The sequence below is a fragment of the Heliconius melpomene genome, chromosome 17 (assembly GCF_056956725.1).
Source record: "Heliconius melpomene rosina isolate 202511_hmr_F chromosome 17, ASM5695672v1, whole genome shotgun sequence".
NCBI lineage: Eukaryota > Metazoa > Arthropoda > Insecta > Lepidoptera > Nymphalidae > Heliconius > Heliconius melpomene.
This window is the reverse complement of record NC_140405.1, coordinates 1,398,335-1,426,203: the sequence shown is the minus strand read 5'-3', so window position 1 is coordinate 1,426,203 and position 27,869 is coordinate 1,398,335. Positions and strand designations below refer to the sequence as shown.

At 35.1% G+C, this 27,869-nt stretch overlaps 1 protein-coding gene across 2 annotated transcripts in view; it reads right to left on the bottom strand.

The window, feature by feature from the left end:
- Window positions 1-27,869, bottom strand: part of LOC146529800 (U-scoloptoxin(01)-Er1a-like) — a 100,388-nt gene that overhangs the window by 4,060 nt on the left and 68,459 nt on the right. The window contains exons 1-2 of one of the 2 annotated variants that reach the window (XM_085200080.1): window positions 6,457-6,651; window positions 1,673-1,879 (exon numbers count right to left, since the gene is read on the bottom strand). In XM_085200080.1, coding sequence (XP_085056206.1) covers window positions 1,673-1,879; window positions 6,457-6,543 — 294 coding nt within the window. In that variant the 5' untranslated portion in view covers window positions 6,544-6,651. Of the gene's footprint in view, window positions 1-1,672; window positions 1,880-6,456; window positions 6,652-27,869 lie in introns of those variants that run through there. The other variant, XM_085200081.1, reaches the window with a different exon arrangement.

The window sequence follows — 27,869 nt, the reverse complement described above, 5'->3', positions numbered from 1 at the left end:
ACCAGTTACAATGTTGGCAAAAATACATAGAACTTTTTTAGCTTCACACTGTTTCCTAATCCAGAGGAACCTAGTGTTACGATACTCCGTTCTCATTAAGACACTTGCGTCCCCCACTCTCTATTGAATTCCGGAGGCATTACCTGTTTAAGTGGCGGAACTCAACGTCACGCTTTGACTCGACAAGGCGAGGAAATAAAAACAATAAATATTTCATTTCCTCGAGTTGAACCCACAACTTCTCGTGCTTATAGTCTGTACGCTTGTGCCCCTGTGCCACAATGGCCTTTTTTAATTATAATTTCTTGTCTATTAATAATTTTAAAGTCTTATTAGAAAAAAATACTTATGAGAACCACTCAACACACGATGTCTTGAATATTAGATGGAAAGTGATTCCTTCAGCCTATCCTGGTACATTTGGGTTACAGTGTGAAGTTAGAAAAATAAACATCATAATTTTACACGAAAATCCAATTTATAAATTTCAAAATATATTTACAAATACAACAAGCCAAATAAAAACAACAAAAGAAAACCCATAATAATTTAAAAGTAAACGTTCCATCTCTAACGTTACAAAGACAAACGTAATTAAAGGGGCCATCCGAAGAAACATTCAAGCCATTATTTGGACGCCAAAGGCGATTCACACAACCTTACTCAAAAAGATTTTTCATATTTTTTTCATATATAAAAAATGTCTAAATTATAATCTTAAAAAGCAAATATTTGTTTGCTTTTACTGAGCATATCGCTTCACGCTTTTCTCGTATAGCAAGGTAGGAAGAGGAACCTAGTGTAAAATCACTATTCCGCACGCACAGTACAATTTTCAAGACTGTTGAGTGGGGGCATTGACCGTCGTGCTTTGTCTTGTTATTAAAGCGAGAAAATGAAAACAATTATTTCTTTAAAACGGGAATCGAACCCCCACCAGGAGTGCGCCGGTTCATTTCGACAACCTCGTGAAATTATAACCTTGAAAGCAATATTTAAATTTAAATAACAACAGAACAATAATACAGAACAGTAGTATATTAATGGGAATGGAGTGTCTTAACACTAGGTTTCCAGGTTCCGTCTGTTTACCCTGCTACGAGTAACGAGTGCTATGATGAACGAAATCCAACGTGAATTTTTTTATTATAATTTTTATTATATGTTTTCCAAATAGAACTCGAACCTCCACTCCACCTCCACATCTCAAAAAATATGTGTATTTTACACAAAAACATCCTTATACATTAGTATAGACAGAAATAAAAGGGGGAACTGTAAGAGAACAGTTTGCAAATACATCACGTACTAAACTAGCCATCGCTACACTAGACAATACGGTCCGCCGGGGTAAAGTTTTAAAGTGCGCCAACGAATATTGCGAACACGTTACATTTAAAACTTATCACTGTCCTGCAGTTAAATAACACTTTTCTAACTATTTTTGATTAGTTTTCAGCTTTTTAATTGTGGATAATGGAGGGAGAGTAGAGTGACTATATTCTGTGTGAGTATATATATTCTGTTTTTTTTTTATTTTGAGATCAAATCAGAAAAATATTGCTTTAGATTTTGTTATAAAATTAATTGCATCTTCGAAACATTTCAGAGTTTCGCGCCAGGTTACGTGAATGGTTTACCAAAATTTATAAAAAATGTCCCTTTCACTTACTTGACATCCAGTTTCAACGTTGGCATACATTCCTGGGTGGACTGGCACGTGGGCGCAGGAGAAGCGGGTCTCTGGCACTGCGTGATATATCGGATAGTCTACTCCTGGTGTTCCCGGAACATTGCGGAGATCTTGCGGCTTTTCATGTTCTCTTAGAGGTTTTCTGTACACCGCTTGCTCGTATTGGAAGGGGTATGGTTCATATCTCTGTAATAATAAATGTAAAATTTTAGGTAACTATTGGTACTTTTTATATAAAAAAATATACAATATAGAGCAACAATAGTAACCCAAAATATATAAGGTTAAATAATAAAAAGTTAAATAATGTATTTTTTGCTTTATGTAGTTTGTACCACTGAATCTGGAAATCAATTTATCAATATACTGATGTTAGAACTAAGCTTCCAAAAGCATGATGCACTATACGTAATCGTCTGCTTGTTATATCCTTTTAAGCAAGCAGTCGAAGCCGCAGGTCGAGCTAGTTATAAATGTATGTATGTACCACCATAAATATCTCCAAAATAGAACATCTTTAAGAAATACAAAACTTAAGTATTATCAGAAATGAGCTTACAAACTAGTTAACTTGTTGATTGCGTCACAAAAACATACATACATAAACCGAAATACTCCACTTTTCTAACCAACTATTACTACTATGAATTGAAAATGATCTTTATCGATATGAAAATAGATTTCATTTTCAAATAAAAATATTTTAAGATCGGGGGCAGCGAAATGTCACTATTACGCCGACGAATTGACCCACCTTGAGTGAAAGGCTAAGAAAGATAATCAAGAACGTTATATAACGTGTGGAGAACCTTGACTGAGTTAGCGTGAATGTTTGTTTTTATATTTAGCTACCTTTAACCTATGGCTTTGAGTCTGTCTTCAAATGGAAATAATAAGAAGTTGTGTTTTTTCGATAAATGGGCTATACAACGAAAAAATATTTTTTTTATTCGAACCAGTAGTCTCTGAGATTGGCGCATTCAATCGTAGAAACTCTTCATCATATTATAAATATAGTAATGTCACGGTATTTGAGTTAAAGCAATGGTTGTGTGCTCTATTCCCACCCACTAACATTATATTTGCAAAAGCCATTTCAAATTCTCTCAATTTTATCATGCATAGTAATATTTAAGTTTTTATTAGAATTCGTTTCATTTTACCTATTCGTTTGTAATTTTTCCTTCATGCTGTATCCCAGTAGGCAGAGAGAACCTGGAATCCTAGTAACAAGACACTACGTTCTCATTAAGGTACTTCCCACTTTACGAATAAATATTTAATTTCCTATAGTGAGAATCGAACCCACAACCTGTTGCGTTTACCATTGCATGCTTGTGCTCTTGCGCCAATTTGCCTCTATACTATTAATAATAATAATACAAAACAAAAATGTCCCAACAAGAAAACGCGATATAAAACTTCTATATAATTAACCGTCTTAAACTGTTTGTGTTGAACCCATTAAATATTTATGCAACTGCCAGCTCAGCCATTGCTCTACCTAGCAATTAAGAATAGTAGTATTTTAAACGGGAAAGAAAAGAAATAAGTTGGAAAATATCTCTCCTTTTGTTCTATTTACTAAGCACTCGCTGTCGCTTTAGTTAAATAATAAATTATAAGACTGCGTTCATTTTTTAAGTGCATTCTCTGAACAGTGTTGTCCTAAAGGAGTTGCATATAATTTTGTGTTAATGCTGTTATATTTTAATATGGATTTTGAGAGCCTAAGTAAGTAGAAAAACATAGTGTTATGTTTTATATATAGTATATTCCCTTTGTCTACCCTGTTATGTTCGGGATACAGTGTGAAGCTGATTTAATTTAATTTTAATTTATATATTTAATTATATATTAAAATAACAAAACCAAAATGTTTCATCATAATTTCCTTATTTTTCCAGAAGCATTCCGCGCGGCTATTGGGAAATGGCTGCGCAAGCGCCGGTCGGCCGTGACTAGTCACCAATCCCTTTCATTACACTCCTAAGATCTAGGCTACTAATTTCTTTAAGGGCTAACTACATATATTACCTTCGAATTACAAGGACAGTTTGGTTTCGATATACAACTAATTATACGTATATCGATCTCGATCATGTTGCAAAAAGTTGAATTATATATTTTTTTTACCTGTACACTGTATCCCGCACAAAGCGAGGTAGGCGAGGGAAACCTAGTGTTCAAGCACTCCGTTACCAACTTTCCGCTCAATTTTTGAGAAATCGTGAAACGTGTTAAGTATTGGAATTCAGACAAAGGACAACAATTTACAATTAATTACAATTAATTTAATCTTTACAATTTAATGATAAACAATATTTCAAGGTAGAAGATTAAAATTTCAAACAAAAGATATAACAGGTAGGTACGTACTGAACACGCAATTTCATAGAAACGGAGAACAAGGGGCCCAGCGAAAGTTTTGACTTAAGAATTTTATTAGTTTCGAGAGTAACTTTTCTTATTTCTCGCTTATTACTTTTCCTATTTTTGCTAAAATAAAATTGATGGACATTCTTTATACTTAAGTCGATTCGACTAAAGTTATTTATTATGCTCGAATAATAATGGTATACTAAAGTATATTTTGTATAAAAAATACCTAATAAAAAATTGTTATCAGTGAAACTTAAAAAGAGTAATAAAAAATCACAAAGTTATTTTACCGACACCTTAAAATGCACATATTTAAAAAGTGTTTTATAACGACGTCATGCCACTCAACATGTAATGTCTCCAGTATTCGCCAGAAAGTTGGAAACGGAAATATCTTAACGGGAACGTGTGTCTGTTCTCAATTAATGTCTTAACACAAGTTCCCAGGTTCCCTACCTATTTCGCTATATGTGAAAACAGCGTGAAAAATAAACAAAAAACACCGTGTTCAACACAGTGACAAAACAAACATCAAACAAACAAAATTCACAACATTTTAAGTTTAAAGTTAGTGTAAGTGAAAAAAAACTCGAAGTTAAAGAAAAGCGTAGAGAGGTGCGAATTTGTGAAATCACCTCCGAATACCAATTTCTTAGAAGCTAACTTTCCAACAATTTCGACTTTGAGGTGCTTGATCAAAGAAATGTAACTAAAATCCTAACAAAATATAGAAAATTTAACCAAGAGAACCTTTGAAGGGTGTGGAGGGCAGATAGAAAATTCCAAAAGTTAGTGCTGCCTTATAAGTGCAAATTATTACATTCGTACGGCCGACGCTCCAACCTCCTGGGGTTAAGCGACGAAGGAATAAAGCTTAAACGTTACTTAAAGCTATGTATTGCTAGTATAGTTTGGTTATGTGATAAAATTTTATGAAGAAAAATACCTTCCTCGATACATGGAGTATCCAAAACAAAAATAATTTTCCAATTCAAGCCAGTAGTTGCTGAGATAAGCGCGTCCAGCCAAACATACACCTCAGTTTCATTATATTAGTTTGATATGTACAATAATAACTTAATTTTACAAAGTGAACGCCACAAATTCTCTTATTGCCGTAACTTGGTCCGAGAGCCAATTATATCAAAACTTCGTGATATACGCATCGGCTGTTGGAAGTTTAAAAATTATAGAGACCTATAATCTTTAACGTTCGGAATTTATTACACTTAAACGGTACACTTTTCTTGTTCTTCAATTTGTTGAAGAAAATTGTAAGTTTTAAATGTCTTTTGGATTTGAAGAAAAATATTTTTTTTTATTACTCTGTTGGGACAACATTGATAGGGATGAAATATGGAAAGCATAGTAGCGCAGTAGGAAAATGGCTGATGGTCTGTGGTAAGTTATATTTCATTTTCACGCAGCTGCTGGCAACAGTCGCAGTGCAGCGTTAAGTACCGCCATTAGAATGGAGCCATTGCGTGTTACGTGGCGGAACTCAGCGCCCCATTTATATTTGTTACCAGAATGAGAAAATGAAAATATTTAATATTTTATTTCTCCGAGTAGGAGCCGAAATCATGACCTATTGCGTTTACAGTCGCCCGCTTGTGCCTCTGCAACACAACTGACTTGACATTTTTACCTCAAAAAAAATGAATATTGAGCACTTCGAATTTGCAAAGCACCGAAAATCTCCAGATACACAATCACACATATTCTTCTATCGCTATAACAATATCCATTTCAGCTACAAAATTACTTTCACCATTTAAGGGTGAATTACCAAAAAAGACCAAACTATTATACCAATGTTATTGCCAAAATGTCACAATACGGAAAACCAATCAGAAAAATACGTTCAATTTCTCCTAAACTGCCGAAGTTGGTGGAGCAAAAACAAAAAATGGCGATGTGCGTGTCGAATACTATGCGATTATAGTTACTGAGTTATTCCTGAATTTTTGCAACGAAGTTTCCTTTTACATAAATAGATAAATAAGAGAGCCATGACTCAGCGCCATAGACTGTAAACGAGACGAGTAGTTGGTTCGATTCCCGCTCTGGGGGAATAAATTATATTCATTTTTGCGCTCTGGTAATATAACAACGGCCGACGGTGAGTTTCGTCACTCAACGCAATTTCTCGATAATTATTTTAAATATAACACAGTAAGGAGAATGACTAGTGTTAAGACACTCCGTTCCTCACCCTCCAGTTATTATTGTATAATTTTTTGTATGACACTGAGGTTTGTCTTGTTATCAGAGTGAAGAAATGAAAATAACTCACTACCCTGAGTGAGAATCGAACCCACAACCATACATTATATCCAAACAAATGTTTCAAATATCTAAATAATAAAATATCAACTTACTTCTAAATAAGCCGCATCTGACACAAGGGTACAGAGCAGCGCTCCGGTCAGAGCCCGCAATACAGCTTTGCCCATATCCCCACACATTATTATTTAATTATTGTATGTATATTTAATTATTAAATTTAAAATGTTATCTGTTTCCGATCTACACTGCACTGGGTGTAACCGACGACTGTGAGTTACTTAGCCCCCTCTAGTACAGCAAGTAGAAGGGCACAATGCTAGTTGTGAAACGTACGAATTTTGCTAAGTTGTTACTAAATACTGAAATGTTATATGAGAGTATATATTTTTGTATTCGGATTAAGTAATTAAAAAACAAGTTGTTTTCAATTTGCTTTGTATGTGTAATACATCAGATTAAAAACGTATAAATATTTGAACCTATTAGTAACCACCTCCTCTTAGAAACCCTCCAAGAAGTCACAAGTCTAAGTGGCGTGGATTCAAATCCCGCTACGTTAAATTTTTTATATGTTTTCTTAATAAGTGTTTTTCTTTCGTAAGTGTTAAATAACGTTTTAAAAATACCAAAACTTTTATGTTAAGTCATTCTGGAAACTGTTAAGTAATTCATTTTCAATGAAAACATCGAATATTTTATTTCCTGGAGAGGGAATCGAAGCTAAATCGAAGCAAACGTTGCAGAACAAAATGGCCAAATTTAATTTACGTAGTCAATACTGCATGGACACCCTACACATATTTTTTTATGTTTTCAACCATTATGTCTATATTTAGACACAACACTTTTTATTTCTATTTTTTAAAATCCTTAATGGTAAAAAACTCTATTAATTTGAAGGCGAAGGCATTAATTTATTTATTTATGTTGTTGAACCTCACGATTCTTTATTTTGGTTTATTGTATTAAATTAACTTTACGCTGATTAAAATATTTGGTAGTCTTTTCAACCAAAATATAGAAATTCTGCTACAATATCTTTAATATTAACAGTAGCAGCAAAAAGCAATTACTAATCATTCAAATGTTCTACAAATATACATATATGTGTACAATCAAACTATAACAAAGGTCTTTACCAGTCCTGGCGCAGGGGCACAAGCACGTGACTGTAAACGCGACAGTTTGCGATTCAATTCCTTTATTTTGAAATATTTAAAATGTTTATTTATTCGTTTCGATGTTGCAGCCAAAAAGCGGCGTTGAGTTCCGTAACTCAACACGCAATGCCTTCAGAATTCCGCGGAAAGGGAAAAGTAAAGTGTCTTAACACTAGGATCCCTCTGTCTATATCCTGCCCGCTACACGCAAAATACACCATGAAGCTGATAAAAAGGAAAGGAACAAAGAAAAAATAAGCGTCTCTGAGATCAAATATTAGTCGTTAGGTCTTAAAATATTAATTTTATTATACAATAGACTACGGACCCTGACTCTAGACACGAACAATTAATCAGTGCACAATAAAACAAACGGTATTGTATCATAACTTGTAACGCTGTCGTAATCTCACTTTGTAAACGAGAACGGGTGTAACGCATTTATTATACTTAACAGGAACAAAAAACTTTATCTAGCTTCACGCTATATCCCGTATATAGAGGGAAACTAGTGTCAAGACACTACGTTCCCCATGCATCTTAAAATTTTCGGCGCAGTGGTATCGCGTCTGACTAAAGACCTGACGGTTGCAAGTTTGATTTCACATCGAGAGAGAATAATATTTTCGTTTCCCCGTTCTGGTAAGAAGTCAAAGAAATCAGTCACTCAAACACGCGGTTACTGGTCACAAAAACTCGCCAAAAAGTGGCCTTCTGAAAAAATTACTTTATCTAGATTAACGTCCGTGAAATAAGTATATTTTATTCCAGGAATTTTCATTAGTAAAACTATTATTTCATACTCGCAACTAGTTAATTATCCAACGCTTTCAGTTTTCGCGGTTCGTTTCAGTCGGTCCGGATACGCCCGCTCGTGTGTACGAAGTAGGTTCCGAGATGATTTCACAATGGGAAGTAATTAAATTAACAATTTAATTTTAGATAATTATGATTCATGTGCGATGTACATTGAAAATAAATTGTTGTTAAATTATTGTTAATTAGGATTATTATAGATTTTAATAATTTTCAAGATTGATAGTTTTATTAAAATTACAAATATCACTTTTTTATCTTTACGGAGTCTTAACACTAGGCTCACAATAGTATGACACAATGATAAGACTCCGCTTCTAGTTTTCGCAGAAGTCTGGAGGTATTGCGTGTTGAGTGGCGGAACTCAACCCCGCGCTTTGCCTCGTTACCAGAACGAAGAAATAAAATGTTTAATATTTCATTCCCCCATAGACAGAACAACGACAACCTTTGCGATTACAACCACATGCTGGTGCCCTAGAGCCACGACGACCCATACACTTTTAATATAAATATAATTCCAGATAGGAATCGAACTCGTAACTAACACCTGTATCAATTAATATTTGTACAATAGTTACCTAACCTTACAACTTTACATATTATTTCCTTTAGATAATTTGTTACATTGGCCATAACGTAACTCACGTTGATATTAATGAAAGTATTAACCCGCCTCGAACGAACATGACCTACTCTACTTAGGTTGTTCGTTTTTACTTGATTTTTAAATTGAATATTTATTTTATTATAGTTTATTATATTAAACTTTTGTTTGTTAGTCAATTTTATATTTTATATTGTATTTATTTACATTTATTACTTGCAGATATGAATTATTATTTTTTTCGCGTTGTGATAATATTAATCTAAGCCCAAGTTCAAAAATTTGAAAAATACATAAAACAACATAAGAAACCCTTGATGCGAATAACTTAAGTAATATATATCCTTTTTTTAATTAGGAAACAGCAATTGAACAAAAAAACAAGATCAAAATTGGTTCATTCATTTAAGAGCTATGATGACAGACAGATCACGACAGGCAGACATAATGAATGTAAACATGCACACATACACACATAAGAATACAAATATAGTCTAACTTACGTCTAATTAGAAAATATTCCAATGTTTTAAAGTCAACATAAGGGAATGGGCCAAAAATTCATGATAATGTTATACGAGCGAAAATAATATCGATATAAAGAGCGAAAAAAAATAGTATCTGAGAAATAACGAGAAATAAATAATATTAAAATAGTTATTTAAAACCAAGACTTTACAAGCTAGAAAATTCTGATACAATTTAATAGTTTGACCCCAGTCTGCCCTTCAACGGATTGATCAGACGCTAACCGAGCCTAACTTGGCTTACTTAGGACGAAGCAAGATAAGTTTACGTAACAATAAAACTTTCGCCCACAATGTTGACCGTACTGTACACGTTAAAGTAAAGAAGGATGTTGTTTGGACAGTTATTAATAGTAGATTTTGCATAATATAATTATTTCGTTTAGCCAAGGCAAAAGCCCGGCGTTGAATTCCGCCACTCAACACGCAATGCTTCGAATAATTATTTCATTCCCTCCAGTGGTATTCGAACTCACGACCGTGAGTCGTTCGTCGTGACGACGTTTAGGATCGCACTTGTGCCACGATTAATATTAATATTTGGGCTAAATAATCATAATTTTGTCCTAAAATTCTATAAAATAACCTTGCATTTTAACAGTAGTATGAAATAAGAAATCTATATAAGGTATCACAGACATTTAATATCCGAAGGGAATGGACTAAGTTAGAAAACCGGCTGACCGCTGATTGTGAAATTGAACCTTTAGTTACATTCATATGTACACTTGTGTTGAAATTAAATGTATAATTTATAAATATTAATAATTTTATATTAAAAATATATAAAAGCGCAGCGTTCAGTTCCGTCACTCAACACGCAATGCATCCAGGATTCGGTGGAAAGTGAGATGCGGAGTGTCTTCACACTACTTTCTCTCTGCCTACCTTGCTACAATCGGAATACGGAATATGAAAAAAAAGAAGCCATGGTGGCTTATTTGGTAGTGGATTCTACTCCAACTGAGAACATTTTTTTTTCTAGCCTCACTCATTCTCAAAGCACGATAAGCATAAAAAAAGATATGACACTGACAGAGGCATGGCCTTAAATTACATTACGTTCAATCACATAAAGCCCATTAAAATATAACACATAGCAGAGTAGGTAGAGGGACCTAGAAACCTTGTATTTAAACACTTCTTTGCTACTAAGACACTCCCCAATTTCTCCCCCTCTCTCAAGTGGTGTGGAACTCAACACCGAAAAAAAATAAAAAACATGTACCACTACCATTTTGTATGGAAGTGTATGTAGGAAACTGACCAGTTACTATTATGAAAGACCATTTTAGGTTGACACTTTACAATTCACGCATTTTAAGCGTTATTTATTTAGGACGACGTTTAAAATCTAATTTGTTTGTGACAAAAGTTGTCGCTAGTAACTTTCTATATTCGGAAATTTCGTCTGTACGTTGTCATTTAATAACAGAAGAGTTTCTCATAATTATATAGATTATATTTGTATATGTGTTTTATTAAAATTTGAGTAAAACACTGTCGGACAATCTTGTTAAAAAACCAATTTTAACTACTATGTATTATTATTATTATTTTTTTTAAAATGAAGGTTACATGGGAGTTTCACAGGGAACGCCGTAAATCTAATATGAAGACAGTCCTCCTCAAGACATTTAGTGCTGAGTAGCAGAACTCATCACTGCTCCTAATTTTTCCCAAATAACCAACAGAGGATCAAACCAATAACCGATTGCCATTGTATCCCCGTCACCAAAATTCTGTATCCTAAATGATAAGTAAAAAGTACTGTTAATAAATTACTTTACTCACATTGCATTTTAGATATGGCATCAACATATTTCTATGTTCATACAATTAGTTCTAACTCTAAAATTCATTACAAACATAAATTACATAGCTTTCTAGCCAAAATTAGTACCGACACCGACACTATATAATTAACATATATATGTATATATATATATATATAGTTATATATAATAAAGTTACATTAAGATCTCTCATATCCTAATCCTTCCCTCTAAGTCCGGCTAACTCGCAGATAACGAGCGGACGCCAGCTAACTACACACGAATGCTGACCAACTCAGGACTCTATTGTATACATTGAGAATTGTTTTCTAGAAGAGAATGTATTATAGTTACACTAACTATCTTTATTTATTTGTTTCTTGTAAGGAAGAAGAGAAAAAGAAGGAGAATGGAATGTATGTATATATTTATCATATAAATAACATTGTAAGCCCGACGCGTGATTTCGATTCCTACTCGAAAGAATGAATTATTTTCATTTTATTACTCTGGTCCTAAGCTAAATAGCTCAAAAGTTTGGCGGAAAGAGGGGGTTTGGTTGTTTTGGGGTTGTTTGGTGGAGTGTTTTAACATTAGTTTCTCCTCTGCCTAAATACGAAAAATCATACAAGACCAAAAGAAAGAACTGGATGTTATATTATTGGCATCGACTCTGATCCAACTTATGGTGGAAAGAGCGCGAAGCTAATAAATGAGATCCTTCTAGTAAACATACACAACAGCTTCTGTACATTGTATAATAGAGACCAGCACGAGGGTGAAGACGAAGTTTGTTCGCTGGCTAATTTTCCCAGTTAAATAGTTGCTAACGATATCGAACGACTTTCGTGTAAGGCTATAACTGAAACGATCGACATTTATACAGCAAACGCTAAACACTGGATATTGAGATAGTTCTAGAATGTACGGCGATATTACATTTTGTTTACAGAATCGTATCTACTACTAGTCACGTATTAAGTTTGGACAAGTTTGTACAGATAGAGCGATTTTCATGGTATATTTATATGAATTGTTGTCATTTGTTCCTTTTGTTAATTATGTATGTGTTAGCTATATGATCCTTGCTTGCTATATGTATTATTTTAATTTTTATATTCCTAAATTTCACTTGTAAAACGTGAAATCTCATTCATTTTCTATTCCCAATTTTTCGATACTTTAGGATATTTATTTCATTTAAAATTTCTCTGCTCTCATATATTTCCTAAGGAATCCGCATGTCATATTTCAGATTTCTTCTTCATTTAGTAGTCTCCACTCTCCATCTGAATTTGGAACATTGCCTTTTGCTTGATGAAACTTAATGCTGCAGTAATAAAAAAATACATATGTACAACTGTTACCCTGAGTGGAAAATGAACTCACGACCATAGCTTTACACACTCGTGCAGCGCATTTAATTATACAATAATCGCCAAGAAGTTAAATAACTGTTCCGATATTTAACATAATTACAAAAATTACATACATATTACTTATACTAAAAGGGAAAACGTTATTGTATAATTGTTCGGGAAAGTGTTCAAACGGTGCGTGAATATTGACGTGTAATTAAAAGTTCATTCACTTGAGGACGTTGATTAATTATGTCGTGTTTATGAAATTAATTGAAATTTATGTATACCTATTTGAGTAGGTATTGTGACAACGTAGTCGGGTATTTCAATTAATTTCATTTGGGTTGTAGATAAAAAAAAATTACGAGTTATTTCGTTGATTTCGAGGTTGTATACGTATATGGCAGAAATACCTGGTCAGAAGGCCACAATATTTGATTTTGGTTCTATTATACCCATAGGCCAAAGAAATACATTTGTCCTAAGATATTTTTAATTTAGTTTTTTTTTTTTAATAATAATCAATAGAAGCTCTAGTCTATACTCCCCATAGTAAAAATTTGTAATGATTTGTCTCTATGATTTTTTTAAATTACTTTACCACTATTTTTAAAGGAGAGTAATATAAACAAAATAATTATTCCTCATCAAGAACCTTAAGCAATGCTAATTTACACATAGTAGGTACATGTCAAATAAATATATAATAAGTAGTACACCCGTACACCAGAATCTAAAGAGAAAAATCCACCGAACGCCCGTACGGTATTCATTACATATTCCATACAATATGCTATATTTGTAGAGATATGATAAGGCTTGTTTTATTAAAACGCCGGTTACACATGCTGCACCCGCGCTATGACAATTTGTTTTGCTTTTCTTTATTTCTTAGTTCGCTGTGAAACGTTTTGTTGAATTTCAATTTGTTTTTGTTGTTTTTGTGTTTGTATATATTTAGCTAATTGTGGATTCACACATTTCTCATACATAATATCGTGTTTGATGTAGAAAAAAATAATAAGCACGTCAGTGTTATACCAAATAAGCAACATATTATATCTTTTTTAGATTCCTGCTTTTTCTCGCACATAGCAGGATACGCAGAGGGAAAGTAATGTTAAGTTAAAACACTTACTTCGTTTATGTATGTAGATACCTCAAAATTTATCTTGTCTAAAGTTTTAATATATTGTGCTTTAATTTCAAATATGTAGGGGTGCACGAGACTGACCTAAACATTATTATAACCTACCATATAAAAAAATTCAAAATCACGAACAAAAACAAAAATGAAACCTAACTAGATAAATTTCAACACCACGACACTATATATCTTTTTAAATCCTAATTTAATACAGTGTAAGGAAGAGATTTAACCATTAATTATTCTTAATAGTCGTTAATTAACCACCCGGTGTCTTGCTTCAGCGTAGTCCCCGTCTCTGAACGAATAGTAAACAAACGTTTTAGTTTCCTATGAGCAACAGGGCCCTTTGTAGTATAAAAGGTGGTAGTGAGAAATTATTATTATTAAAAATTGTTTATATTTTATAATATTACTTAATTTTTTATATATAAAACAAATTTATGAAACATCTATACATGATCGAAATTTTAGAAAGGAAAAAATGTTTTCTGTTTTCAGTTCACTTAACTGAAAAAAATATTTTTTTTGTATTCTCTTGTAAATGTATATTCTAAGATGAAAATCTTTCTTTAATAGAACCATATATTGATACTTAAGAATAAAATATATTTTTTATTTGTACATATACATTAAAATAGAGAAGGATCCTACAATTGTTCAATATCAATGTGGCGCGAAATTTAAATATTGTAATATGATGTTACATTTTTGTTTTAAGAAAATACAATTTAGTAAAAATAATACCAAACTTTTTTGACTTTATTTTGAACTGACTTTTTTGTATAAAAGATTTTTTTTATTTTTCCGTTTTATTTTATTTTTAATTAAAATTCTATAGTGGGCCTTAGACTTCTGGAGTGGAGACGTTCTATCTGCTTCCTCTTATTCCTCACCTCGCGATAACATTCTCCACTCTCCCAATTTTCTTTCAACACTAGGTAACCAGTTCAACACAATCTATCTTCATTACGCGAGCTCTCCGACTACATCAAGCAGAAAGCAGGGTGTCAGCTAATGTGTACATAACAGTAATGTACTCCGATAGTGCGCTGTCTTAATGACCCATTATATTTTATGTTCCTTTCGGAAACTATGTTACTTGAGACTCAGAATGTCAGGTTGTATTAGCCATACGCATCATTAAAACTTAATTGAACGAGTGGAGCTATAATGTAATTACATCAGTGTCATGCAGGGATACCAATTAATATTTATTGTATATATTGCATTTGTATTTTTATTTGTCTGTTAAAGTTACAAGAATTGGTCTAGTGATGCGAGTTAAATTAACGAAAAAATAGGAATTATTTTTCCTTTTTAAAATCACCTTCACAGCAGCAGGGTAGATAGAGAGAACCTAATGTTAAGATACAACGTTCTTCCGTTTCCCACTTTCTATTGAATCCTGGAGGCAATGCGTGTTGAGTGGCGGAATTCAACGCCGACCTTTGCCTCGTTACGAGAGCGAGGAAATGAAAACATTAAATATTTCATTTCCTGGGGTGGGAATTGAACCCACAACCTTTTTCCTTTACAATCGCACTATAGAATAGATACGACTTGCTACAAATACTAGATTAATATTTATTCTAAAACTTTTTTTTTTTTGGTAAAGTTAACTTAAAGAAAATAACGTTATTAAACATCATAATTATTTCCTACAAGCAAAATAAATTTATATAAATGCTAATGCATATGCCGAATAGATAATTATTAGCATCGTTGTATTAATGAATATTATGAATTAACCGCGGCTTAATTATGTACCAGATCAGCTATTATGTGATATGGGCTCTGGCGACGCTGGCGAGCTGGACGCCCGCGTCGGTTTTGTAATGGTAATATTACACTTTAATTTATACCCATGTCGGTTAGTTTTAATATGTTTTGAATATTCATATATATTGGAAATTATTTTGTTTTAGAAATATTGTATTATAGATTTCGGCCGTCAGTTGAGGCCGTTTGTTTCACGAGTTTGTTGCGTCAGGGACGAGTGTGTGACTGTATGTGTGTTTATATTTTCATTTCTTCGCTCTGGTGTAGAGGCACAGTGCGGAATATATTCCGCCGCTCAACTCAATGCCTCCAGAATTCAGCGGAAAGTGACGTCGCAACGGAATGGCTAGGTTCCCTCTGGTCCCACTAGGTTCCCTCTGCCTACTCTACTGTGTACGGGATACAGCGTGAAGCTGATTTTTATTTAAGATGACCTTATTGTAATCGTCGAATTAATTATATAAAGCACGTCTCATATTTTTTCTTTTCATTTTCACTCCCTTTTTCTTTATAATATAGGTCCACATAGTTCATGCACGACTCTTAATAAAATCTTTTCTAACTTTCTTTTTACAAGAAATTTCCAATAGTCGATATATACGAACCATATGAGAACCGTCGAATATAATATCCATACGTTTGTGAGTTTCATATAAAAATGAAATTACAAAGAGAACAAAGGCGTTAAACGTTCAAAAAATTCAATTATCATAAATTCTTTACTATTTTCACGACTACACCCCCTTTTATCTTTTGTTCTGGATCGGTAACCCTCCATTGACACCCTTCTGTTTTCGCTCCTTGCAGCTATTATTTATATTGTGCGATCGTTCGAACGGCAATAATCGATACAGGTGATTTGTGAATGAAATAAATAATAATAATATTGAGGCTGTTCCGACGCAGTAGGACTATACATAGGATGGTTGTGGGTATGATCACCCCTGATGGAAATAAATATACGTATTTTTATATTATTTCCCCGCTCTGATATACAAAACGCGGTGTTGAGATCCGCTACTACTACGCAAATATCTCGTTAGGTAATCTTGCAGTGTTGGGTGCGGGGTGTCTTATACCAGGTTCTCTCTGCCTATCCTATAATGAAAAAAATAATAAGAATAAACAACAACAACAATATAATTATGTGCTAATGATTGGCTTGAATGACAAGATCGATTTTTTTACTTTCTTATGATTGCATTATTTTAACGAGTTATTTTTTTTTAATAATATTTTAAATAGAAAAAAAAATATACTATTTTTTTTTAATTTATTGCACAATTTTTTCGGCACAACTCCTCTAAACTATAATATTATTTATTCACATAAAACTTTCATAATTATAATTTATCATTTAGCTAGTAGGTACTGGGTGTGCACGATGTCTTCGTGTCTAAAGCAGTAACCGCACGTCCACGCCATTCCTTATAACTTCTTTGACAGGTGTTACAACGTAACGCTTCAACTACTTCGAATTATTACTTAGTACTAATTATAGTCGTATAAATTGTTCGTGTGATAATTATAGGTTTTTATGTGAATTTTGAAAAGATAATATTTTATACAAATAAATATTGTAATCATATTTTTAACCATTGAAAAGTTAACTTGGCACATTATGGCGTTGTGGGTTCGTTTCTCACTTGAAAATATGAAATATTGAATAATTTCCTCGCTCTTGTATAGAGACAAAACGCGGCACTGAGTTTCTCTACTCAAAATGCAATACCTCCAAAATTGGGCGAAAGAATATATATATTGTTAGAAACTATTGAAAATATTAAATAAAGTGGGAAAGGTAATGAATTAAAACAAGGCTTCAAATAATTATTAAACAACCAAAGGGAATTATCTAGCAGTCTAATAACAATATCTGGTTCTAAAGAATCCATCGGGCAGTGACGTTAGCGATCCTTTTCTTTCGGTCGTCGTTGACAGCCCATAAAAGTGCCAGCCAGTAATTCGAGTCGTTCTTATATAACCTCTATGGTCATTATTTGATTATTTCTAACAATATATATAGAATTTAAGGAATGGAAGTTTCTAATGGGAGCAGAGTGTCTGTACACTAAGGTCCCAGGTACCTTCTACCTGCCCTGCGTATATGGGATCTCCAACATAACGTAGAACTAAATAAAACCCAAAATTTTGTCCAGAATTTTTAATTTAGGCTATGATCAAAATTATTTGTTACAGTAGCCAACAGCGGGCAACCTGTACATTTCGTCACTTAATAGGATTTTTTTTTTCGTTACGACATATCGTACACTATAAAACACACCAGACATATTCCGACAGGAGTACATATAATTTTACTCCATTCTCTATGTTTTACATTCTTCCCGTATCCCGAGGGATAGCTACGACTGGGTACCGGTTATTTCTTACACTCTATACTAAATTTACAGAAAGGAAATTGAATTTTTCGAATTCCAGTACTTTTAACAAAACTGCTTTTTACAAAAGACTAGATGGATTTGAGAGAAAAAAAATTCTTATACAGTTATAGCGCAGAGAAGTGTCTGTACACTTAACTTAACAATAGATTTGATTCTTGCTCGAAAGAATGTTTATATTTTTTTACCGAAACAAATAAAAATATATAACTTGTAATGATGCCTCGTACCTATTCGCGATGAGAACGGAATGTTTTATCACTCATTTCTCTGTGCCTATTTTATAAATGAGAAGGAACACTTTTCTATGTAACACATAGAAAAAAAAGGGGAAAAAATACAAATATTACAATTTGACAAAAGCACAGTTTAACATTTTTCGTTACACGACCGTCCGAAATAACAAATAAAAAAATTACCAGAGGCCATTCATGGCGTAGGAGCCACGTCGCGGCTATTAGTCTACAATTGTAAGCACAATAGGTTCTGGGTTCTATCCCCACTCGAGAAAATGAAATACTTTAAGGAGTTGTTAACTTAGTAAGATAAGCCCGTCGTGGCGTTACGGTGACAGCATCTGAGTTAAGTTCCGTTACTCAACAGATAATGTCTCGAAAACTGGGTAGGATGTGGGGAACCATGTCTTAACCGTCTCTCAACTTGTTCCCTCTGTCTATTTTGCTATATACCTACATATATACAATATAAAGCTAAAAATAAAAAAAAAGTTAATTCCTAATATAAAATGAATTAAATAAACGACCGCAACGGACGCTACAAGCAAATTGTCAAAATTTTACTTCGAACGTTACTATTGCACTTTAGCGTGCATTTTGAAATTACAAATTAATGTAAATCCACGTATTTTTAACCCTGTTACGTGGGTACAAGGTTCAATTCCGCTTGAATAAAATATATACAGTTAACAGTGAAGTCATTATGGAAGCTTCGCAAATAGCCCGGTGATGACAGCCTCTATTAAAATTGAAACAAAATTGTATATTGAGAGAAAATAGAAGGGACGCTTAGTGTTGTACTATAGTCATTATCACTTTGAAAAAAGATTTTTTATTTTTTTTATTAATATAAAATTATTGTGTAAAAAATGAGATAGTGCATCTAGAACGAAATGCCGTAACAGTAGGTTCCCTCTGCCTACTCTGCTATATGTGAGATGCAGCTAAAAAACACTGGGTTAATTCAGATATAACTCGTAGAATATTTGTATTTAATTAAGAATATTTTTCTTCGGATAGACAAAGTAAAATGAAATAGGTAAATAGAGGACAGTGGAGCATTTGATGGTTGTTCATCGAGAGTAGTATAAAAAACAAATTTATACATATAACTATCTAACTTGAGACTATCCTGGCAGGAGAGCAAATGTGCAACAGAAAACGCGACAATTGTGGGTTCGATTTTCAAATGAGAGAAGAAAATTAATGTTTTCGTTTTCTAGCCACCAGAATAGCATGCGATATCTCCAGAATTTGGCGAAAAGTGGGGAACGGAGTGTTTTAGGTAATGGAGAACGAAGTATCTTAACACTAGGTCACTAGGTTCACTCTACCTACTCTACTACGTGCGGGATAAAGCGAGAAGCTATAAAAAAAATGAAAACTATCTAATTATATGAAAATTAAGACGTTAATTGCGTCTACAGTTAATCTAGACCAAAATATTAAATATTACAAAAGTTCCACCACTGTTAAAACTCAGAGTGTATAATTAAATAGCATTTATATTAATTTTTGAAGCTATAAATTTTACAATATTTACGTAACGCCGCAGGGTTACTGAGTAAAACATAAATTATAAGCTTGATTCTAATGAGAAAAGTTCTGTTGCCGTTTCTGTGGATTTCGTAAATGTATAGAATAAAGTTGGTTACAAAATAAACCTAGACTGAAATCTAGATGTTGTTTTAGGATTCCACAAAAGATAGAAGATAAACAAGTTCGATATTGTGTAAGTAGAATATCTATTAATTAATGAACAGTAAATTGAGAATGTTATTATATTAACAATGGGGGCTAGCCGTGGGTAGGGCTCAAGCGTGCGACTGTAAGCACGTCAGATTGTGAGTAAATTAAACCCACTAGAGAGAAAGGAATTATTTAATATTTTCATTTCTTGTAACGAGGGAAAGTGCAGCGTAGAGTTCCGCCACACAACACACAGCGCCTCCAGAATGATAAATGATTCAACACTTCTCAATTTAACTAATTATACGCGATACAGCGTGACGCTAAAAAACACTGAATGCATCTACGCAGAGGACTGTGACTATAAACTCGATGGTTGAGAACTCTATCCTTACTTAGAAATACTTACTTTCTTCCAGTGTGATTGGAACGTAGTGTCTTAACCCTAGCTTCACTCTTTGCAAATAAACAAATGAACGATTGAGCAATGGTATCCTACATTTAAATTCTGAGGGACCATAGGGAACCCTAAAACTGTATTTTTCTCCAAACTAGCAAAGTCGTATACGTTATACACGTAATGGAAGTACCTAATCGCGTGCACAGCAAAGATGTTATCAATTCGAAAATGTCAAACTAGTACTGAAGTGAACTTGCAAAAGTAAAACTGAAAGTGGCAAACGAAATTGAACCCAACACCCTCGTGTTAAGGAACAATTATAATGTAATTGCAAATTTGTAAAGCTTCAAGTTTGAGAAGGAATATTGCTGGGCGTCATGCTCCATGCCCCGTGAAATGTTTAGATACCAAAGAGTATCATCATATTCGATAGATCCGCTAAATAATTAATATTTGATCATCACTATCATCATTATTTTATTTTAATTCTCCAGCTGAAACCAAGCGCGGCGTTGATTTCCACTATTCTACACGCGATGTCTCAAGTTCGGACGGAAACTCCAGAAGAAAGTGTTTCCAGGTTCCGTCTGCCTACCACCCCTCTCTGCTAAAAAGCTGGCATGATGATTTGCTAGTGTACAAATTATTGCGAATTATATAGTAGGTACTATAGAGATTCCCCCCCACATTTATAACTGATGAACTAATTGGGGCAACATGGTCTACGTCTACCGTATAGATAATATGCTCTACATACGCTCGTACCACGTCAAAAACATAAAATAAGAAAAAAATATATATATAAAACTCATTCAAGTTCCTTCAAAAAAATCTAAAAATAATCTTTGTCATACAGTCAAAGAAGTGCAATCTTCGGTAACGTCTTGCCATTGCACAAACATGGGCAGCGACTAGCGACTAGCGACTGTGTCTCCGCAGTAATTGTATAATGACACGGTCTTTGAGCACGCCACTAGTTAAGCGTGTTTGCTTGGGAAATCTTGAATGTGAGGGTTGTATGGATTTTGTATTATATTTTGAGGGTAACGTGGTAAAGACAGTAAGGGTGGTTATTGCGAATTCGATAACCACTTGACGAAATGAAAGAAATATATAATTCCTCCGAGTAATAATTGAACCCTCAACTATCGCTTATTTAAACGTTGCCTTGCTGCGCCACGATACGATACGTGTCAAGGCGTGGTGTTGTAGGACCCAAGCCTGGCATTCGGCTTGTACGTGATGCGCATAATCAACAGACACATCACACTTGTATCATACCAGCGAGATTCGATTGAGTCCTGAACCTCAGGGCACCAAAATCCCCTTTAACCCAGCGCTCTGTGTGAGGGCGGACTGCCTCCACCACCACTAGGCCTGACGTAAATAGGTACGCTGAGGGAATTTGGTGTTCCTTCAGCCCAGAATTTTCAAAGTCGTCCTTTATTTTGTTAACAAAATCTGTCAAATAAAAAAATATTTCTCCAAATGGGAATGGAACTCATAACCAATGATGTACACGCGATGCACAATTTTAAAATGTCAAATAAAGACATATAGGACTCTAATAGGCATCAAATTTTCATAGAAATAGAAATATAAAGGCTACGGCTAACACACAGCGTAATGTGACACGAGAAAATGTAACGAGCAGTATAACGACGTAATAAAATCGAAGATCCCACCTGCATTATATTATAGGCTTTAAAGTTGACTATTTTGCACTTTATTGAAGATGCGACCCATATTATAAGAATTTGCTGTGCGGAGTATGGAAGTAGATTTCTTTATATATCAAATATACTAGGAAAAATTTTAATAAATAAGAAATTAAACATATTTTAACTTCTCGGTCTATCTCGTATATGGCAGGGTAGTCAGGGGAGCCTAGTGTTAAATCTCTTTGTTCTCCATACACCGTCCAATTCTCGGCACATTGTATCTTGAGTGGCGGGAATCACTACCCAGCCACCCTTTGTCTTGTTACCAGAACGAGAGAATGAAAATACACTCATATCCCCGAATCAGAATCGAACCCACACCAGTCGTGCTTATAGTCAAACGTTGCGCCGCTGTGCCACAATTACCTCAAATTAAGCATAATTTATTGTTATATAGATGTAGTCGTTTAAAATCTATGTAATCCAAATATCCATATACTAAATTTCATCAAAATCTGCTCAGAACTTAGAACAAAATTCTGTAAACTTTTACAAATTGAAGTCTTATAGCAACAGTATTCTTATAAAGATAGCGACTAAAAGGAAAACTGAAAGCTCATTATTTGTAAATCAAAATCAAATTATCTTTTATAGCTCTTACTGTTATTATTGGATATTACTAGGAAATAAAATAAACGTCCCATTTTTCAGCCATTCTATTTATCAAGAAACAATCGACTAAGTTGCAATTCTATGTAAGAATATCACACACATATGCACACTAATCTAAACCAAAGAAGCACCTTTAAATAAAAAAAACCTTTCCTTAAAATGGGATATGAATCTTCAACTATAGATATAAATGTTAGGCCACTTTACCATTTCTAACATAAAGTGATCATTATAGTGCACTAACATCCCTCCGTCCCTCCGTCCCTCCGTCCCCCCGTCCCTCCGTCCCTCTGCACTTTGCAACTCCCATAATGCGCGACGCCGCGCGCCGGCCCGTAACGAGCGTTGCAACTGGCGTTATAATAAAAATGAAGATACTTAGAGCTAGCCATTTTAAAAGGTGGGACGTTCTAGCTACTGCAATATTACTCAAATTGAGTGGAAACAAATTTATGTTTTGTGCTGTTTTCTTTTGTTTTGCTCTGTCTATTTCTTGGATGGCGTAGTCATGTAATGTGTGATTGTAAATGTCATGGTTGTGAGTTCGATGCCCGGTTGGAGGGATGACTTTATTTAATGTTCTCTTACTAGAGAATAAGAAGACAAAACGCGACGTTGAATTCAGTAGTCTTCGTTTCGTTTCTTTTCTTCTTTGGCAGTAATTGGAAAACATAGTGTCTTATTTTATATTCGGGATATTTTATAACGGAAATATCTTAATAAGAAAGGAGTGTCTTAACACTATGATCTCTAATTTTCTCTGCCTCTGCTATGTGCGAGATACAACGTGAAGCTAAAATAAAACAATTTAGAAAAGAAAATCCTTACATAAAATGCTACTTTAATTTTATAACTTTGTAAGTACCTCAGCATTAGTTTGCACTTACAACGAGTGTAGTGCGTCGTATGACATTACGTCTGTTACGTCTCTAGTAATAAACATTAAGACGCTACTTACGACTTAGAACTTTATGAAGCAACACTTTTAATAAAGAACTTAGCTATAATATTTTTTTTATTCTGTATTACAATTATTTCCGTCTAAGGTCTTCCCGCACCTCATTCCTACAGTCACGCTAGCATGGCTTCCGGCTAATAAGATATCACCTAAACTGTAATGCAAAAATTAACATTCAAATTGTGTACTCATATTTCTCGCATAATCCGTCCAGCCAATTTAATAAACCCACGACCTCCTAAGCGTTAGCACTAAAGATCAAGACCACTAGACTAGAAGAACAATCACTAATATACCTAGTAGGATTGATTGGTACATATAATAAATATGTAGGAAAAAAATATTAAAAATCTTCTAAAACTGCAAGAGAAGCCACGAGACCGTGATGAATTCTAATAGACTCGGCGGTATAAACGGCTATGAAAGCAATTGCTTGTTATTTCCCTATACCAATCTACATATGCTGAACAAAAAGAAATGAAATGGAATATTTTTCAAATCGTTGTTAAAAATCCTACACAATAGCAGGCTAGATAGGCCTTTTTTCTATAGATTTTTTAGTTTCAAGCTGTATCTCGCATCCCGCAACACAGAAGGTATCTAGTTAAAGTGAAGAAATTAATGAATAATTCGTTCTCCCAAAAATCGAAGCCACAACCAACGCAATCGTGCTGCGCCACTGCGCTACGACGGTCCCAATTACACATTTGTATACATTTTAAAATAGTTTAAAATAGCAATATTTGTATAATACCACACGATTGCTTCGAAAAGTACACAGCACTGAGACATAAGTTGCCTCGAGGCGCTCCACTTCATCTTGCAACACAAAATGAATTGCAAACAGAAATTATGCACTTGAACAAGTTAAAAATGCAGCTCCTTTACCGTAAACTTTTACTAACTTTGTGATATATGCATGCAGTTTTATTAAATAAATTAAAGGCAAAGTCTCTTTCTTTGTAAGCACTTATGTTATTATGTTGAGTTAAAAATTGTTATATGCACCTGTTATACGTTTTAAAATGGTTTTTCTTCGAAATCTATATACGCTTTCTCAAAATATACGTTTACGAAAAATAAATAAAGTTGTAATGAATTTATTTATAAGAAAGATAAATAATTTCATTCATTACAACTTGTTTAAATTCTAAAAGTAAAATATAACACATATAAAAATAATCAAAGCTCTTAAGTATTTATTCTTTCAAATCATAACTAACTCAGAAACATATTAAAACAAACAACAAACCTCTTATGAAATACACAAACCTTACAACACTATTTCGTAATACGGAAACTAAAATACTGCGGCCACGTACTTGTGAGTGGGAATCGAAACACTATAGTATAGTAGAGTTCCTATAGCAACTGGAACGACCGCTTAAACATGTCCGAGCCAGCAATCAACATGCTTGACCGACTTACCGATGCAGGGTCTGTGGACCTGGAGACTGCAGGCAGCTTTAACGTTGTTTTGATACAGAAAATGTAAAACTTGTAGGTTTGGTGTATTGAATATGTTTTTTTCTTTGCTTTACGTTTTATCCAGAGTAGACAGGGGGAACCTAGTGTTAAAACACTCTGTTTCCAATTTCCGCTCAGTTTTCAAGACATTGTGTGAGTAGCGAAGCTCAACGCCGAGCTTTGTCCAGAGCAAGGAAATGATAATAATTCCGTTCTCCAAGTGGGAATCGAACCCACAACCGTCTCTATAACATTTAAATTACTTTCTCCAAATTAACTATGAACTAAATCAAACATGAATAACAAAACACTTTACATATCAATCAATATACACAAAACATAAACCAATTACACAAAGCTGCTCGAACTATTTCAAAGTTTCCAACTACCCTCTATAGTACAACACTATATAGTAGTAACACAGCGTTAAGCAAACGTCAGGGCTGATAATTGTGAATACCTCAAGTCCGCGGTCTCAAATCAACCAGCGCTAAATTACTTTCGGCAACCTCTGAAATTGAAACGTCACATTCTAAGCTGTAATTGTAGGGGGTATAACAAACAAAATATTTAATGGTTGCCGCTCCTCTGTCGCACGATGAAACTTTATTTAATTAAATCAGAAACGAATTGAAAACATCTGGTACGCGAGTAACTTTGGGTTGAGGACTGAGGTCCCACTTCGCTGAACATGAGATGGTTTTGATAATGGCCTATTTTATAATCGATTTGGTTTTTGTTTGCTGAAATTGTTTGAACGTTTAATGTACGAGTATATGGCGCTTAATCCTTCTTATAGTAGCCTGATTTAAAAGAACGTAGTGTTAAGACACTACGTTTTTAGCATTTCGCCCAAATTCAGGATAGTGAATGTTGAATGGCGAAACTTTGTTATACCGTGTAATGTAAGATATAAATATGAGGCACTTGACGATTTTAATGAAATATGTTCTCACAGACTGACACAGACAGATTCGACTATATAATTAGTTTTATTTGAACCCGGCCTCTTCAATTAATCACGTCCTAATCCCGAACTACCCTACACTCATATCAAATACACTGAAAACATAAATTCAACAAAATCACGTACAAAAGTTCCACTCAGTACAGTTCTGCATACATCAAAACAAGCAACCCGAAGCCACGTTCTAAATTAGCAGCATTCACCAGAAGTTTGTTTAAATATTAATTCGTAAGAACTATCTCGGTCACAGCGAGCACGATACCTTCATTCAATAACCCCCAGCACTTTGAACCCCAATTAAATTGAATTTGTAAAATCCTCCTTTGATTAGGCCCACTGTTCTATTGTTGTGGCCCGCCCATGAATAATGAATTTGAGCATTTCCTTATGTTTCATGAAATATGTATAGTTTTCGTTGGTAAATTATGGTTTAGTATATTTAGTATTGTGGTAAGCTAAATTACGCAAAAATAATAATATCTTAATGGAAACGGAGTGTCTTAAAAATAGGTTTCAGGTTATCTCTGCCTACCCTTTTTTTTTTTTTTTTTCGCTGGGAAATGCATTTACGCAGACCGCCCATACGGAAGGTGTGCCTTACGGATGAGCGGTACTGTGGGACTCACCGGTGAGACCGATCATACCCACTAAAACCCAGCGGAAACCTCGGTGGAAGGCCCGCGTTTTGCAGGCCATCATCGCTTTCAGGGTGCCCTAGGGCATCCGCAATAACCTTGCAGGAAGATCAATCTGACCCTCCCGCGGTAGCTCCTCTAGGGTAGGGGGAGTAGAAGACGCGCATACCGCCTTCTTCTACCCCCTGGCCTACGGCGGCGGAGCGAGTCTGCGTTCGAGTTGGACTCGCGCACCCGCTCCGCGGCCGCCTTCAATGCGATTACTGATTCGCAGAAGGAGACCATTGCAGACCAGTTCCTCTCACAGTCCAGCATAGTCCCTACCACACTGGCCAGTGAGAGGTCTCTACCCACTGCCGCCATCAAGGCATGGCGTTGTGGGGCCCAAGCGGGGCATTCAGCCAGAGTGTGATGCGCCGAATCCACGGAGGCATCACACTCGTGACACACCGGCGACATCTCCCGACGTGCAATCTGATGCAGGTACTTAACGAAACAACCGTGCCCCGTCAGAACCTGCACCAGTCTGAACGTCAGGACACCAAAACTCCTTTTAACCCAGCGATCCAAGTGTGGGCGAACTGAATCCACTGTCGCTAGGCCTGCCGCCGGCGACCCCAGGTCCTCTCTCCAACGTCGGATCAGGGCTTCGTCCGCTCTTCTCCTGATCCGCGCGATAACCTCTGCCGATGGTTGCTCACCTCGCGACCGCTCACTTGCTCGAAAAGTGTAGACTTTAGCAAGCACTTCCGCCTGCAGCTCCCAAGGCGGATCGCCCGCCAAGAGTGTAGCCGACGTCCACGACACCGTACGGTAACCTCGAATAGCTTTCACCGCTATAACCCGCTGCGCTTTCCGCAAGTGGGTTTTATTGTGAGCGGTGAGAGCGTCAGCCCACACAGGTGCACCGTACAATGCCATGGATCTCTACACACCGACATAAAGCCGTCGGCATGAAGAGTCCGGCCCTCCGACATTCGGCAATAGCCTGCCAAGAGCTCCAGCGCAGTTTACAAGCTTTGGTGCAAGCAGAGCGAAGTGCGGTTTGAACGACCATCGACCGTCTAGGGTGAGACCCAGATATTTCATCTGGGTCCGTACCTCCACCTCCTGACCCTGGATGTTCAGAGTAGCCCTACGGGGGGGGACCCCTCCGCCGGCCATGGAATAGGAGAGCCTCTGTTTTGGGCATCGAGACCCTCAGACCTAGCGCTTCGATGCGGTCGACGACAAGGCGAGTTCCGGC